General features: G+C 32.8%; 1 protein-coding gene across 4 annotated transcripts in view; it reads right to left on the bottom strand.

Moving 5' to 3' along the window:
- The window catches only part of Phkb (phosphorylase kinase regulatory subunit beta), a 233980-nt gene that overhangs the window by 96170 nt on the left and 119165 nt on the right, over positions 1 to 18645 (bottom strand). For all 4 annotated transcript variants that reach the window (XM_071604776.1, XM_071604779.1, XM_027939134.2 and 1 more), the window contains 5 exons: positions 15304 to 15399; positions 13768 to 13965; positions 7586 to 7643; positions 6886 to 6963; positions 4760 to 4918 (listed from right to left, as the gene is read on the bottom strand). In XM_071604776.1, coding sequence (XP_071460877.1) covers positions 4760 to 4918; positions 6886 to 6963; positions 7586 to 7643; positions 13768 to 13965; positions 15304 to 15399 — 589 coding nt within the window. The remainder of the gene's footprint in view (positions 1 to 4759; positions 4919 to 6885; positions 6964 to 7585; positions 7644 to 13767; positions 13966 to 15303; positions 15400 to 18645) is intronic.

Here is an 18645-nt window from a genome sequence, read left to right as displayed (position 1 = left end):
TTTATATCTTATCTTGAGTCATGGTCTAAGTTGTGGAAGTTGGCCTAGAACTTGCGATGCTCCTGCTTGAGTATCTGGGATTACAGGTGTGTGCCAACACACTGGGCTTCTGCTATCACTTTAAAACTCTCTTATTAAATACTAGAGGAAAACAGGGCACATACTTCAAGATGATGGTGCAGGCAATGATTTCCTAAATAGGACTCCAATAGTTTGGGAAATAAAAGCAAGAATGGACAAACAGGATTATATCAAATTAAATATCTTCTGCACAACAAAGAAAACAGTCAATAGAATGAAGAGACAATCTACTGAATGGGAGAAACTCTTTGTCAGCTATTCATCTGACAAAAGATTAACATCTAGAATATGTAAAGAATTTTAAAAAAAACTTAAAAAAACAAGCAATTCAATTAAAACATGGGCACATAATCTGACTAGAACTTCCCAAAAGAAGAAATAAATGGCCCACAAGAAATGCTAAAATATCTTTAGCCATCAATGCACATGAAAATGACATTAACATTCTATCTCAACCCAGTCAGAATGGCTAATAAAACCAATAAAAAACCAAATGATGGTGAGGATGTCGAGAAAAAGGAATCCTTAGACACTGTTGGTAGGAATGGAAATTAGTAAACCTAATATGAAAAACAGTATGCAGGTTCCTCAAAAAACTAAAAATAGAATTACCATAGGATCCAGTTATCTCTTTCCTAGTTATAGATCCAAAGGGAATGAAGTCAGCATACAAAACAGATACCCTTGTTTATTGTGGCAGTACTCACAATAACCAAGATATGAAATCAGCCTAGATGCCCTCAAACAGATGGATAAAGAAAATATGGCACACACACACACACACACACAAAATAGAGTACTATTCAGTCATAAAGAAGAATGAAATTTTTTCATTTGCAGGAAAACTGATAGAACCAGAGGTAATCATATGAGTTCAGTGAAATTAGCCAGAGAAAAATAAGTATATCATGTTTTGTTTTTGAAACTTAAAACAAAAACAAAACAATGACCTAAAAAAGAGAAGATAGAGTATTACTATATTAGGGAAGGGGAAAGGGAACAGGAGGAGTGGAGTGAGAGGAGAGAACAAGAAAGGGTGAATACAATCATCAAAGCACAATATATGCACGTATGCAATGACATAGTAAAACCTATTAATTTATACCATTAATATGATTGAATAATAATAATAATAATAATAATAATAATAATAATAAAAGAACTCATAGTAGGAACAGAAAGATATAGCTCATGAACTTAATTGTGTATGTGGAACCTAAATAAGTTGAAGTAGGGAATAGAATCACATTTATTAGTGGTTTACAGGGGGCTGATAATGTGAAGTTGTTGGTCAAAAGATAAAAAGTTTCAGTAGACAGGAGCAATAAGTTTTTGAGATCTAAAGGATAACAAAGTGACAATAGATAATAATATTGTATTATGTAGTCAAAATTTCCAACAATGTTCTTACCACAAAAAGGTTACATATATGAAGTGATGGATATGTTAATTAGCTTGAATTAACCATTTCAGTGTCTGTGTGTGTGTGTGTGTGTGTGTATGTAGAAACATCACACTGGATCTCATAACTATGTACAATTATTATTTGCTAATTAAAATATTTAAAAAAAAAAAAGTCTCCTATTAGTGCTCAAAGGAAATTAAAAAATACTCATCTCCAAAAGACAATGATCATTCACAAAATTCAAGAAAATTTTCATTTACCTGAATATTTTGGGAGTTTATATGTACTATAGAAAAACCTGTAGGTAGTTAAGATTGCAAAAAATTCAAACCTAACCAAAAAACATGTCTTGTTTTCACCCTTGATATTATTAATGTTTTCAAAATATCCATCCTAAAAAAAAATTCCTCTATTCACTTCCTTAAGTTATATAATATGTAAAGTTCTACTCTTTAATGATTGAGGATCTTCTAATAGTACTTGAATGAAGGTAAGTATGTGACATTCAGGGTAAGAAAATTTAGCTGCCTCAGGGAAGTTTTAAAGTAGATTAACTTTGTTATATTTCTCCAGTTTTATAAACTTAAAAAAAAGTATTTCAGACAAAGATCATGATTTTCAAGTGACTTTTTACATTGATAAATACTTTTAGGGTTTTACAAAGAGGTCAAAAAGATACTCTGCTTTCTCTGGATTGATTTTACATGAACAATGTCTAAACTATCAAATTTAAATAATAGTTGAAGGTACAACAAATGATCATTTTATTTTAAGGCAAATTAAATATTACATCATAAAATATGTCATGTAGTTTAAAATAAATATTTATAATTTAATTTACCTATTATATAATAATCATTGATTTCCTAAAAGCAAATTTCCTAAGAAAAAAGGAAAGACTATAAAAAAAAACCATTTTATAAAAATAGAATGGGAGTTCAAGCTTTGTTTAGAAAATAGTATACTATATCTTCTTTCTCTATCAATGCCATAGAAGCCACACAGTTTTGTTGTAAAATTATTCACTTACACATAGATAAAGTATTCTTATTAGATTTCAGCATGATACAAAACTGGCCTGAATTAGTTAGTGAGAGTTATATATACAGAGTGCTTTTAAAGATTCACTATTCTATTATTTTTATGCAAAAAGAGTAACTCCAAATTAACTGAATACAAAAGGTTGCCAAGCAGATATTCAACTGAGGTTCCTTTAATGAATAAGTAATACTTGTTAGTAAATGTGGTATCTGGAATCTTAATGAAAATCCATAGAAGTCTGATGGCTCTTAACAATAGTTAACAGCAACTAAATGATTTAGTCTTCTGAAATCTTACTCATCTTACTAGTGATCTGTTAACAGATGACACATGGCTAGGCCAGAGTGCTATTGGATATACAGCATTTTTTTTTTGCATCTGGAAATCAGGATACAGTTTCATATTGCACAACGTACCTTTTACATGTTCTTTACTGTTTTTTTTTTTTTTTGGAAGCCCAACAGGGAAAAGAGAAATTGACTCTTTCTTTTAAGGCAGCCCTTCATTTTGGTCATGAAACAGAAATAGAGGTATGACCTATACTCTTCACATTCACTCTGGTCTTATCATGAGAAAATACTGCCTACATTCAAGATGTGTCTACATTTGTCACATTTATTTTGGAATAAGGATGATCCAATACTTTTCTATTGATTGGTACTATTCTCAGACTTTTTATTTTTTAAAGCTCAATTTGCTTAAGAAGGGTGTGGTCAATTCTGCATTCCCATCTCATCAGCTTTGTCAATTTTATACTTTGCCCCCAAAATAATTTTTCTCATTGTAACAACCCCAGGCTGGAGATTTACCAAGAGAAAGAAAGAAAAAGGTTTAGACTTTAAATTTTCTGTCACAGGGTTCAGTTTTCAGTCTCAGAATTATAGAACAGTTTCATCATGTGCATTTATAATTTCTAAGTATATAGAAAATTGTGATTCTAGTTAAAATTACTGTCTTTACCCAGGTTAACTACTACTCTACTAAAATGTTTTATTTAACCCTATCAAAAAGCTTTTTTGTATTTATGCTAATGAGATGGAAATAACATTCTAACCAGAGATAACCTTTCTGACTTGGCTTGATTCTACAAAAGTTACTTCATGTGTATTCCATTCCTCCTTTGGAAAATCAAAAAAGCAAAGCCTTTATAAATAATATTAACTCCTTGTCAAAAAGCTGTCCCTTTAAAGAAAGAAAAATTTTCTACATGTTCTTAAATTAGCATTCAGTATATAAAGAGACACAGAAAATAGAGTTAGGAAAGGAGCAAATTGAAAACAGCATTAACTTAATTTTCTCCTCTTTGGTTAGTTTCTGTCTGCTCTTACACATCATTTGAGTAAGGCTAAAATTGGAAATCTGACTTTTGAAATATTCTTCCCTAATGGACTGTAAAAAAAAAAAGGAACCAAAGATGATTACTCTTGCAGGACGAACTAATTTAGCATTTATACAGAAATGCTAGAAAAAACAAAGACAATAAGAGTATTTCATATAGTAAGCAGGCTTTTTAAAGTACAAGTACAGATTTTATAATTAGCTTATTTAATAACTCATCATAAAGAAATTCTGACATTGAAATGATAGCCCTTTGGTGGACATGCTGGCAATATTCGAAATTTTAGCAAGGAGTGGTGCAAGAAGATGCATAATAGTTTTTTTTTTGTGTGTGTATGTGCTTATCAAATTTGCCTTTGTTTCAGTGTGCCCAAAGACTACCCTGATTTAGCTTTTTTGCAGGAGAAGCCAAAAAGTAATTAAGAATTATGAATAAATAGTCCCAGTAAGCCTATAACTAGCCCTGAAAATTACCAACATGTATTTATTGATAAAGAGAGAATTTTCAAAGATGACCAATTCCTTATGGCATATATTTTACTAAAGCACTGTTCAAACACGACTGCTACATTTAATCGTAAACTTTATTATATCACATAAAAGTAACACAAAGTTCTCAAAGCATTCTGCTAGAAACCTATTTACTAAGCTGAATTCAGCCCCCTAAATGATCATAATGGTACCCATAACTATTTGACTTTCTTCCTGGAAATTGTCCCTCATCATTCAGTAAATACATTAATACTCCTTTACACACTAAGAAACTCCCCAAAGACCTCTAAAAAGTATGAAATATCACCCAAATCCAAGAAAAACATCACCAAATACATACTTATTTCTTACAGTTTGATAACAAGTAAAGAAAAAATGTTGACCATCTTTTCCTATACTTACCCAGCAGTTTTGCGATGATATATAGGGCTTGTCCCCAAAGAAACAGTTTTCCATCACGGCCACAGTTGCTAGGAAATCGCTTTTGACTACCAGGATTTCTTTTTTCACATTCTACAAAGTCAGCTGGCACATAATAGTACTTTGGAACTACAGGACATCCTACAGTTTAAAAATAAGGATATTAAAATGTAACAAAGTAATGCCCTTCCCCAAATGTCCTTTAAGAGTCTGTAATGACTAGAAAGCAAGGAAAGAGAAAGACTGTCCAGGAGATAGATCTGATAAGCTACAGAAATGGGATATTCTCATTCCTTTCAGATTTTACCAGTTAAAAACACGCAAAAAAGCTTGTTGATAAAAAAAGCATACTATTATGCTTTAGCCAAAGTTATGTACACAACTCCTTTAACAACATTTAATTTTAACACCTTTAAATGAATTAAATAAACAGTATGCAAATATTTAGAGCCATAGAGGAAGCTATTTTTAATAGGATTAGTCTGTGGAAGCTTCACAAATGAGATACTGTGTAATCTTAAATGAAGAATTATAACCCTGAGCCACTGCTTAGAGCAAAGAAATCCCTATTTAAATATTAAGCCCATTATCTACCATTCAGTATCACTGAAGAGGAAAAAAATCCATCTTTTCCTGTGACCAACCCATTTAAAAATATTCCTTGCAGAAATTAAAATTATTATTTAAAGAGTAGGGTCTTTGTAGAGTGCTACAGAAAACTTTTTGCAACATGAACCTGCAGTAAATTACACATATTTCCCTAAAATTGTGTTTCCTTCTTCAATCACTATTGATCAATCACTATTGATATATGTGTCTAAAACCAGGAAAAAAAAATTCTATGACATATAGAGAATAAACATCACCCTGGGTATGATGAAGCCTAAAGTGGAGTATATTCAACTATCACCTCAATGCATTAATGATCTGCTACTGAAGATCTGATTCAATAGATTTCAAATATTACATTCATTACATCATTCCTCATGTTCATCCAATAATCCTCACAAAGTGATTATTCAGAGCATAAAGACAAAAATAACTTTTTTGTAAAAATTAGTATTTATCATTCAACGTTTAGCAATAAACCTTCTATAATTTTTAAAATCACAAGCATTTTAAAGGGTGTGGATAGAAAATGAAGCATTTATTCTGAGATATTTGAGGAAAAACTCCACAGAGTAATCATAGACTCTTTGTGGGATAGGAATGAGGACCAGTACTGTAAATGACATTTTATTCATCTTTATGAATAACCTAAATTAATCTCTATCAGGTCCATAAGACCACATACTTTTTTTTTTACCAGTACACCATAATTTTTAACTTATGTATAAATATGTTTTCAAAACTGTTCTCAGATGAGAATATATTCTTATTCTATTTATACTTCAAAATCCCAAAGATATCTAGACCTTTATGTTTGAAATTCCTTGGAGAATTAGTTTTCCAATAATATAGAAAAGTCAATTATGTTCTTTAATGGTCCCTGGTGGTGTTTGATTGAAATCAATATATTCCCACTTATAAGACTGGACATTTTGACCATTTCTAACATATTAAATACATCAGTGAAAAATAACACTTAAACATATAAAATACATTCAAAGCACAATGCTAAAGGCCCTAGAAGCAACTACAAAGAGGATAGAATGTTCTTGGTAACCCTAGTGCCTTTAGAGAAGAGCAGAGCATCTCCAGGGAGCCTTCTGGGTCTGGAGTGGGAGCAGCACTCACCAATCATACAATTTTTGGTGACATGGATAAAAATCAGTCACTTTATATTATTATCATACTACACAGAGTAAAGGAATTACATAATTTAGTAACAGATGAAAAAGATCTGTCCACATTCACACTACCTTGGCATTAGTACTGCCATGACTATCTAAATTCTTCTGCATTCCTGTATTGACTAATGAATTCCTTATGTAAAAACACATGTATTATAATAAATTAATAGACTATTCTCTAAGATTTCATATAAGGCTCAATCCATTTTTTCAATTTAATATACATTATTGTATTTTATAAAAGACTCACTTATACATTTCAAAGGAACACTAAGGAAATGGTAATAGGAAGAATTCTTCAAAAAGCAACTATACCTTCTGTGGTCTGATGAAGCACTGGAGTTAAAAGATCCTGATATTCCTTGACTTGTTTGGGATTGCCTCTAAAAACTCCTAAAATGTAAAATATAAAATATAATAGCAGGTTTACTGAATAAGTATCATAAAAATTTTACCTTAGAAAACTTACTGGTCCTTTTTAAATTATTGTGATAATTTTTTATGTAAATGATAAAAATATAATTTAAAAAGTAATGCAAATTGCATGATTTTTTTCAAAGAAATTTAGAAAGTCATATTAGCACTTAGAAGTGAAAACTGAATTTTAATTAAAATTTCTCTCTGATTAAGCATAAATGTTATATGTCATGATTATAGTATTCATGATTTATATTAATCAAAAACATTTCTTTGTAAATACAAATAATATATTACTATCATTTTAAAATCAAAGTAGTTTTTAAAAATTTTTTATACAACTTTATTTATATTTATTTATTTATTTTTTAGTTTTAGTTAGACACAATACTTTTATTTATTTGTATGTAGTTTTAAAAATTATGTATATGATTTAACATTCACTCAGAAAGCAGAAGAGTAGTACATAAAAATTCAGAGCAGTTAACATCACCCAAGTACAGTCTATTTGCTAGATGAAAGGAGTCATATTTCATTTCTGCTCTTCTTTAAACCACTTATATCCTATAGCTTACATTTCAGGAAAAAGCTCACTTACCATCAATCATCATATAAAGGAAAAATATGGGAAATTCACATTCAATGTCATCAAATAGCTAAAACAGAAAATAAAAGATTAAAAATTTCAACAACAAACTATAACAACTGTATTTAGGCTAAAAAGGTAAAATATTAATTTATAGTAATAACTTAAAGTTGGATTGATTTTTATAATAGTCAATTATTTATTTATTTTTTTAAATATTTATTTGTTTATTTATTTTTTTAGTTCTCGGCGGACACAACATCTCTGTTTGTATGTGGTGCTGAGGATCGAACCCGGGCCGCATGCATGCCAGGCGACCGCGCTACCGCTTGAGCCACATCCCCAGCCCGTCAATTATTTTTAAAAAAATTATCAGGACTCTTATTATTGAAAACCTCATTTATTCAATCCATCAAACAGCAATCATCCAATAAATATTTACCAAGTATTTACTAAAAAGCTAATACCTGGCACCAACTAGACCAAGAAATATGAAGACACAAAAGAGATACAACTTCCCCAAGAAGTTTACAACCTACTGGAGAGGCTAGCACACAAATAAACAGCTATCGTGTAGTACAAAACGTCTCTACATGATACATTAGGAAAGCAGTGAATGAATCATGTTAGTCTCCCTGAGGGTCAGGGAAGGGTTTATAGGACAAGAGATGTTTCAGCCAATGCTTGATGGGCTTCATTGGAGAGATGAGCTAAAGGAAGTCCACACAGAGGAAGCAAAAATATAAACTATAGATACATAGAAACACAAAGTATGGATAGAAAATGCTGGTAATTCAATGATTCTAAGATAAGCAAGGAAAAAGTAATAGTAAAAACAGAACCACAATGTGTTGCCTAGGCCAGTCAAATGAAGAAGAGCCTCACAGCTCATGCTCAGAGACTGTGACTTTGACCTGGAACAGGGAACCAATGATGACTTATCAATACATTTACTTGCTAAATTGGGCAATTGGTAGTATTAAATAGAGATACAGGGTAAGAAAAAAGGAAAGCAGGTAGGAGGCTGCTAGAGCAATACAAAGAGAAAAGATTAGCCTAAACCAGGGCACTTCAACTTCAGGGCTACTGACTTTTGGGTCAAATAGCTCTCCATTGTAGGGGTTGTCCTGTGCAAAGCAGGAATTTTAAAATAACAAAGGTCTCCTGAGGGACACAATTTCCCCAGGTTATAAATCAGTAGCTTATATCAAGGAGTAATAGAGAAATAGGAACATAATATTAAGATTTTTAAGAAAGCCAAATCAGCCAGCTTTTGTGACTGACAAAGGTAGTTGAGTGGGAAGAAGCTAGAATGATTTTGTTTGGGGCTTGAGCAGAGGAGTTAGAACTGAGTACAAGGAGCCTGTAGGGCATCTAAGTAGAGATGTTCAAAAGACAGTTGCTTTAAGCTGGACGTGGTAGTGCATCCCTATAATCCCAGTGACTCAGGAGGCTAAGGCAGGAGGATTGCAACTTCAAGGCCAGTCTTGGCAATTTAGCAAGGCACTAAATAACTTAGTGAGATCCTGCCCTGTTTCAAAATGGAAGATTAAAAAGGGCTGGGATGTGGCCCAGCACCAAAACAAACAAACAAACAAAATGATAGTTGCATAAATGAGTAAAGAAATTGGGATGAAGAAGTATGAGATAAAGAGCATTATTGATAAGGTGTGAGAGCATGGGTAGGACTGAGGATGGACCACAAAAGAGCAATGTTTAAGAGGACAGAAAAAGAGAAACCTGCAAAGGAGACTAAAGAGAACAGTAGTAAAACAGAAGTAGAAAACTAGAAAAACAGAGTTATGACAAATAGAGAAGCAGCTTCCAAGAAGAAAGACTCATTTAAAGTATGCAAATGCTAAGGAGAGGTTTAATGAAATAAGGTCAGAAAAGCAATCCCTTATGATATAGTGACCCAAAGTGACTGACATCAATATAGCTACTGAGGAGTGTTAGGGAGAAAAGACAGATTATATAGGCCCAAAGAGAATGGGAGGAAAACAAGGTCTATACACACTTTTACACCATGCTTTTCAGAAGTGTTGCTCCAAAGAGAAAGAGGATGAAAGGCAGATACGAATATAGGTTGAGGGAGGCTTTTTGCTTTTTTTTTTTTTTTTAATGATAAACATCAATGTGTTTATGTTGAGGAAAAGAAATTGATTGAATTTGGGGAAACAGAACAGAGGGAAGGTGTAGAAGTGGGAAAGATGAGTGTAAGAAAGGAGAAATGTTCATCAGTCATTAAGAAAAGAAAACTTTCAGTTAGAGAACTAAGAAAATAAATGAGAACAAGATGAAATGTATATATGTGTAGTGAGCTAAGAAGAGAGAGCACCTTTTATGAGACAGGAGAGAAAGAGACAAGTATGATGAAGAGATTCACTGGAGAAGGCCACACCAAAATGAAAGACTCTCAGTAGAAAATAAGAAATCAAAGGCTGGAAACTTGAGTACAAATGGAAAAAGGCCGGAAAAGCTTCCAAGAAGGGGTCCTGGCAGGGTCATACAGTACAACTGACAAGAAGAGGTGAAAACAGTGATAAGGACTGACCAACAAGGATATCCTGAATTAGAGGAGGTATTTATCCACAGAGTGCTAGTAGCTTTCCTTGGTGGTGCTCAGCAGTGAGTACATAAGTAGAGAAGGCCTGGTAGACTGATCCAAAGTTCAAAGTATGCAAGGTGGTAGTTGCAGATGGTTCAATTCAAATGTAAGTGAGGTAAATCAGCTCAGGAAATGAATTAAATAGAAATAAAACATTTGAAGGCATTTAAACGATAAACTGATTAATTTAGCAAATTTTGACACTACAAAATTTCAACAGCTATAAAAATTCAATACCATACACAATAAATGATTCCTAAAGCTCTCAAATGATACATTGACTATGAAATTTAACACATTCATGAATAATTTGTCAATTTGTCTTGCAAAACTAAGTGTATATTGAATTTAAGAGTAGTACCTTAATTGCCAAACAATTACAAAGTCTAATATTGTTGAGACATACCCCATATTACAAATCCATTTTATGGGTCTTCAGTGGGTGAGTCAAAGTGATAAGCATGCTTTAAAAATTTTCAGGGCTGGGTTTGCAGCTCAGTGGAAGAGTACTTGTAAAGCATGTGTGAGAAACTAGGTTCCATTCTCAGCACCACATATAAATAAATAAAATAAAGGTCCATTGACAACTAAAAAATATTAAAAGAAAAAAAAAAAGAGGGGCTGGGGTTGTGGCTCAGCAGCAGAGTGCTCACCTAGGTCTCACGTGTGAGACCCTGGGTTCAATCCTCAGCACCACATAAAAGTAAATTAATAAAAAATAGGTATTGTGTCCAACTACAACAAAAAAATAAAATATTAGGAAAAAAGAGTAATTTTCAATGTACCCAGTAAAGCAAAGTCTTCAGCAATGTGAGGGGATGCTTACTTTTTTGGAGTATTAAGAATATTTTATATGGCTTAAAAGCAGCTAGTACAAAACTATACATAGTGGTTTGAAATAAATAATATTTTAAAACTAATATTCAGAGAAGTATATTGTAATGAGAAGTGTCTAAATGAAACAAAAGTGACAGATGGAGTAGTATCAGTTTGAATAACAGCATTTGCTTAATAGACTAAAAGCTAGATCACAAATAGAAACTTTATATTATATAAGACAAACAGGCAAAGGACTGAAAATGCAAGAGAAAATTGTTTGACCAGTGCATCAAGATGGCCTACTATGAGCAAACAGACCTCATAGAATAAGAGCTAATATTTATTGAGCACTTGCCATGTGTCAAGCACTGTTCTAAACATTTTAAACGATTTAATTCTTTTTTTTTCCATGTACTTAAGTCTTTTTTATTTATTTATTTTTTAATTTATTTTTTTTATTGGTTATTCAAAACATTATAAAGCTATTGACATATCATATTTCATACAATAGATTCAAGTTGGTTATGAACTCCCAATTTTACCCCAAATACAGATTGCAGAATCACATCGGTTACACATCCACATTTTTACATAATGCCCTATTAGTAACTGTTGTATTCTGCTACCTTTACTATCCTCTACTATCCCCCCTCCCTCCCCTCCCATCTTCTCTCACTACCCCATCCACTGTAATTCATTTCTCTCCTTGTTTATTTTCCCATTCCCCTCACAACCTCTTATATGTAATTTTGTATAACAATGAGGGTCTCCCTCCATTACCATGCAATTTCCCTTTCTCTCCCTTTCCATCCCACCTCATGTATCTGTTTAATGTTAATCTTTTCTTCCTGCTCTTCCTCCCTGCTCTGTTCTTAGTTGCTCTCATTATATCAAAGAAGACATTTGGTATTTGTTTTTTAGGGATTGGCTAGCTTCACTAAGCATGATCTGCTCTAGTGCCATCCATTTCCCTGCAAATTCTATGATTTTGTCATTTTTTAGTGCTGCGTAGTACTCCATGGTGTATAAATGCCACATTTTTTTTATCCATTCATCTATTGAAGGGCATCTGGGTTGGTTCCACAGTCTAGCAATTGTGAATTATGCTGCTATGAACATCGATGTAGCAGTATCCCTGTAGTACGCTCTTTTAAGGTCTTCAGGGAATAGTCCAAGAAGGGCAATAGCTGGGTCAAATGGTGGTTCCATTCCCAGCTTTCCCAGGAATCTCCATACTGCTTTCCAGATTGGCCGCACCAGTTTGCAGTCCCACCAGCAATGTACAAGAGTACCCTTTTCCCCACATCCTCTCCAGCACTTGTTGTTTGACTTCATAATGGCTGCCAATCTTACTGGAGTGAGATGGTATCTTAGGGTGGTTTTGATTTGCATTTCTCTGACTGCTAGAGATGGTGAGCATTTTTTCATGTACTTGTTGATTGATTGTATGTCCTCCTCTGAGAAGTGTCTGTTCAGGTCTTTGGCCCATTTGTTGATTGGGTTATTTGTTTTCTTATTGTTTAATTTTTTGAGTTCTTTGTATACTCTGGATATTAGGGCTCTATCTGAAGTGTGAGGAGTAAAAATTTATTCCCATGATGTAGGCTCCCTATTTACCTCTTTTATTGTTTCTCTTGCTGATAGAAAACTTTTCAGTTTAAGTAAGTCCCATTTGTTGATTCTTGTTATCAACTTTTGTGCTATGGGTGTCCTATTAAGGAATTTGGAGCCCGACCCTACAATATGTAGATCGGCGCCAACTTTTTCTTCTATCAGACGCAGAGTCTCTGATTTGATATCTAGGTCCTTGATCCATTTTGAGTTAACTTTTGTGCATGGCGAGAGGAGGGGATTCAGTTTCATTTTGTTGCATATGGATTTCCAGTTTTCCCATCAAATCATCAATTGATTTCCCATCAAATCATCAAGATGGCCTACTATGAGCAAACAGACCTCATAGAATAAGAGCTAATATTTATTGAGCACTTGCCATGTGTCAAGCACTGTTCTAAACATTTTAAACGATTTAATTCTTCAAAAAAAAAAAAAAAAACTCATGAGGGGCTGGGATTGTGGCTCCGCGGTACAGCGCTCGCCTAGCACGGGCAGGACCTGGGTTCGATCCTCAGCACCACATAAAAATTTTAAAAAAGCATTGTGTTGTGTCCATCTACACCAAAAATAAATATTAAAAAAACCTCATGATATAGCTAGTATTATTATTTTACCAATGAATAATATTTTTTATATATATATATATATATATATATATATATATATATTTTAGAGAGAGAGAGAATTTTTTTAATATTTATTTTTTAGTTTTTGGCGGACACAACATCTTTATTTGTATGTGGTGCTGAGGATCGAACCTGGGCCGCACACATGCCAGGTGAGCGCACTACTGCTTGAGCCACATCCCCAGCCCCACCAATGAATAATATTAAACACAGAGTTCAATTAACTTATCCAAGACCACATAGCTATTAAAGAGCTGGAACTTTAACCCAAGGAGTCAGCCTCTGGAATTTGTGATTTTGACCATTTTCATGTACTAATGCACAATATTTTTTTTTTTTTTTAAAGAGAGAGAGAGAGAGAGAGAATTTTTATTTATTTTTTAGTTTTTTCGGCAGACACAACATCTTTCTTTGTATGTGGTGCTGAGGATCGAACCCGGGCCGCACACATGCCAGGCGAGCGCGCTACCGCTTGAGCCACATCTCCAGCCCTTTTTTTTTTTTTTTTTCACAATATTTTTTGATACCTTAATTTCAGCTGGTTTGTAGTAGCGTCTGTTTGGATCCTCCAGTGAGGTTCTATATCCATCTCTCAAGAAACGTTTAAAACCATATTTTCCTTTTAATTTTCTAACTACTTTATCAAGTGTCTGGTTAAACAGAACTTCATCATCCAGGGCAAATGCAGGATAACTGATGCAGGGAAGCAGGGCAGCATCTGTATTCTGGGGTCAATAAGAAAAACAAATTGTGTCTACAGTGATATGATCAACAAAGCCTAAGGAGAATCATGGATATGAAAAGTCAAATAGATTATCCAACCAACAGTGTGAGCTTGCTCAGAAGAGCAGGCAAGTATTTCTATGGCATGTTGCAGTGGACCTTACAGAAGAGTTAAAACGTTGTTCATTAATAAAGAGAATTGTCAAAGTGCAACATAGGCTCAAACATTAAAATATTAATTAGAGCAATATGTAAAAATTTAATACCAATAGCCATCACAATTTAGTTTGCCATAGCAATTTGCTTATAATATTGAAAAAGAGGAAACAAGTTAAAGGTCCATCAATTAGCAGCAATTAAAATCTATATTCTAAGAGAAATTAAAATTTATATTATAGAAATGTATTTCTACATTTAGGATAACAATGACTGTGACCAATACTGTTCTATTTTGTAAAGTAAAAATATTATACATGTGCATAAAAATATATGGAAACATGTATATGATACCACCTAAGAGTATATTTGAGTGGTAGAATAAATGGATATTACATTATTAAATAGCAAATAATGCTTATTTGTGAGTTTTGATTTCTTTTACTATAATCTTACATTACATATATGTAAGTTATTTTTAAATAATTATATTATTATGTTTGGATTTTTTAAAGAATAGAATCACAAATAATATCTAGAAAAATGTACAATTTGGTATAATAAGCATACAAAAATTCATCAGACAAAGAAATAGAGTAAATAAAATGGGAGAAAAGAAACAAGAACATTTATTCAAAAGAAGTATCACTGGGTGCAGTGGCCTATGCCTGTAATCCCAGCCATTCAGGAGGCTAAGGCAGGAGAATCTCAAGTTCAAAGCCTGCCACAGCAATGGCAAGGCACTAATAAGCAACTCAGTGAGACCCTGTCTCAAAATACAAAAAGAAGTGGGGTGGCTCAGTGGTTGAGTGGCCCCGAGTTCAATCCATAGTAGCCCTCTCCTAAAAAAAAATATTGAAATATATTTTTCTAATATTCCATGACAAAAAATAATTCATTTTGGCCTAATGTTGCTAACTCCACCAAAAGAAAAATAATGTCATTTTTTTTTTTTTTTTTTTAATATTGCCTTACAAAAGATCCAAAGGACAGAGAAGCTTTGTCCACAACTATTTTCTTCCTAAGTCAGCTTTTCAAAGGCCAGAGGAGTGAGGGGCAATATTAATTATGTTTTCTTATGGACAACCTCTAACATTTTAAGAGTACTTTCTTGGAAAAGAAGTTAAAATGACATAAAAATCATAAATGACAGTTCATTTTAATTTATGCTAAAAATATCTCACATGAGATCTTGATTCTCTGGGTAACAGTGAGCACAAAGTTTGCCTGTTGCGGTTGTGAGCATCAAGATCCACGAAAATAACTGACCAAGAACAGCCCTAGAAAGAGAGAGAAAAAGAAAAACATTTCAAGAACTTGTCAAACATTTGGCATTGTTACTGTGGGAAATTTCACAAAAAATATTAACACTGATTGTCTAAGTATGGGATTACTAAAGATCTTACGATTTTTTTAAATACTTTCCGTATTTCTCAAATTTCTTGCAGTAAATATATTAAACAATCATAAAATATATTTACAGTTGAAATTTTTTGCCTTTTTTATATATCAAAATGTACTGATTACAAGATAGTCAATTAATAACATTAACTTTAATGAAAATACAAGTAGTTAAGCTAATATGACAAGGAATAAAACTAGAAATAATTTGAATTCATAAAATCTGAGCTTTGTAAATTCCTTATAAGGAATGTTAATTATATGATCAAACTAAATAAATTTATATAAAATCAAGAACTGTTAAAACATCTGATTAAAATATGAAGATAGCAGAATTTCCAATAATAATACTGAAAATAACAGTAGCTATTATTTAATATGTCAGCATAATGCTTTATGTTTCACATGGCTTATGTCACTAAATACCCACATGTAGATATTATTATCCCCGTTTTACTGAAAAGGACACTAAGCCTTAGTTCAATAGAGCAAGGGTATAAAATCAAGTCTGACATAGAAGCCCATGCCTTAATCACTTAGTTTTACAATTTCCCACACTAAAAAAAAAAAAAAAAAAAAAAAAAAACCAAAACAACTATCTTTCAAGTAAGAACAACAACAACAAAACTTGAATTAAATGATAGGTATACTATAAAATGTCAACTGGTCTTCTAAAACATTAAAATTTTTGTTTACCATTTAGCCATTAGTTCATTCCATATTAAACAGCACAATTTTAAGTCAACTTGACATTCTTTTACTGTGGAGCTAAATATTTGAAAACTAATGAAATGGGAATTCAAAGACTGCTTTCATTATAAGAGAATACTGAAAAAATATATGTGGGGAAAACAGAACTATCACGCATTTCATGTTGCTTCAATATTACTTTCTAAATCTCATCTCAATTCTCACAAACTTCAAAGATACACTCAATGGAAACGAAAACTCCTTGAATCAATCATATAGCACTAGTTCCTAGATCCAAATATTAGACTTATTAGATATGTAATTCTCCGCTTAACCCATGTTAATAAAAGAATATCAGCTTGTAAAGTAGAATAGTTTTTCATTCAAAACATAATTTTTAAAAAATATTTCACTCTGGCAAGTGAATTAATGAATGAACAGGGAATGAGTTAGGCTGTCTCTCAACAACCAGGCTAATATTAAACTGTTCTGTTATTTGAAGAGTTCCAATCTCCCATCTCTACTCATCTATTCATTCAACAAAATGTCATGTAATAGGTACTGTTGGCAGAGTACTATGAACTCTGCTTTGAGGAAAACAAACAAGGTTGAATTTGACCTGTTCTCTCAAGGAACTGACCTAGTGATAGACAGTCCTACGCAAGACAATTATGAAAGGAACCAAAAGACCACACATGGCAATACATGGCAAAGTATCATGCACAGGGCTTAATGAAAGAATTATAATTATAGTAAGTCACCACAGCAAAGTACCATGAACATGGTTTATATGGAAGAATAATAATTATATAGTTGCCTAAGGAAGTAGGAGAAGATAAGGACCAAAGCTAGGATCTGAATTCTGGAGGAAAAAGAAGCAACTAGATTAGTAAGAATAAAACAGCAAGAAATAAAGGGTATAATATGTTAGGAACCTGTGAATACACAAAATAATAGGAACTATAATTTGTCCTTAGGCCAATAATTAATAAAGTTAATTGCATGCCAAACTGCCTGGAATTAAATTTTTAAAAGATACAATCAAAATAGGATAATTTACTTTTGAAATGAAAAATTTGGTAATTCTCTCCATTATTTAATAATGTAAACAGTCAACTTCTATTTTCTGGCCACAAAAGATAGCTTATTTATCTAAGTTCATCAAATATTTGTTTGGGTTTCAATTTTCCTCTACCAGTCTCTAAGAAATATGCCCAAAGGGAAATAAAATCTCACAATTTTATCATATTTTAACACTGAGAGCATAGGTTAACAATACTGTTTGTGTTCTCTTACAAAATATACAATAGTTTATGCATTAAGGCCCATTTTTCCAGGAGGGTAAAATCACCCAAGGTCATGGGCAATTATTCCCCAAAGCAAGACTTTTAAAAAGTCATCAAGGAGAGTCCTCATGTGGAATTAATTATCACCTACTTTAAATCATCAGATGCTTAATTTTAGTCCTGCAAATTTCAAAGCAAGCTACATGTCTGCATTGCTTTGAACACTTTGCATAACATGAGCAATCTTTCTAGTTGTCCCTTTTAGATTCTGGCCTCAGCTCATTTGTCAGTATCTTGACTTCCCCAATTAAAAGCAAGAATATGAAAAATGTTTTATGTGTATATGTCACTTCAGAGTATCTTATTAACTTTGGATATTTGATTTTCATCTTCCATTTCCTGAAATCATCAGAACTCTGTCATAATATCCTGATTCCACACAGAGAGCATATTTTTTTTTTTTACAACAGAGAGTTCAAACTTCTTTAAAAAACATTTTTTTTAGTTGTAGATGGACACAGTATCTTTATTTTTATTTATTTATTTTTATGTGGTACGATGGATCGAACCCAGGGCCCCACACAGGCAAGGCAAGCACTCCCCCACTGAGCTACAACCCCAAAGAGCTCAAACTTTATTCTGAGTTTCTGCACTTATTTTAATTCTAGTAAATGCACTAAATGATTCTACCTGACAATGTCATGGGGGGCATGGTTTCAATGATGGGAAAGGGCTGTACTGACCCATCTACCTGTCCCCTCAATTCTCATGACAAGAATAAACACTTTTGAGATGGTTCCTAAGGCCCATGGTACCATATGCACCACATCATACTGTTAATATCAATGATCTCGGTTAAAAGTGAAATGATTTGGAGAATTGTCTGGCCCTCTCTCTCCTCCATTTTAATCACTTCTCTAAGTCTGAGCTACTAGAATTGCTACTCTTATCTAGAATCAAAAAATAAAATAAGGTGAAATTATTTAGTGGGGATCTACTACACATGATCTCTTCTATTCTTCTTTTAGAAGCAAAATCAAACAACAAAGCTACAATGAGGTGTTTTTTCTTCTCTAATTCAGTATCAGGCTTCCCTTAGCAGAGCCCAGAGAGGAGTACTCTTCCAGAAAGTAATGTTTACAGACTGGA

This window comes from Marmota flaviventris, chromosome 18 (assembly GCF_047511675.1).
Source record: "Marmota flaviventris isolate mMarFla1 chromosome 18, mMarFla1.hap1, whole genome shotgun sequence".
Taxonomy (NCBI): Eukaryota; Metazoa; Chordata; class Mammalia; order Rodentia; family Sciuridae; genus Marmota; species Marmota flaviventris.
Note: the sequence above shows the minus strand (reverse complement) of the source record. Positions and strands in the feature narration are given on the sequence as shown.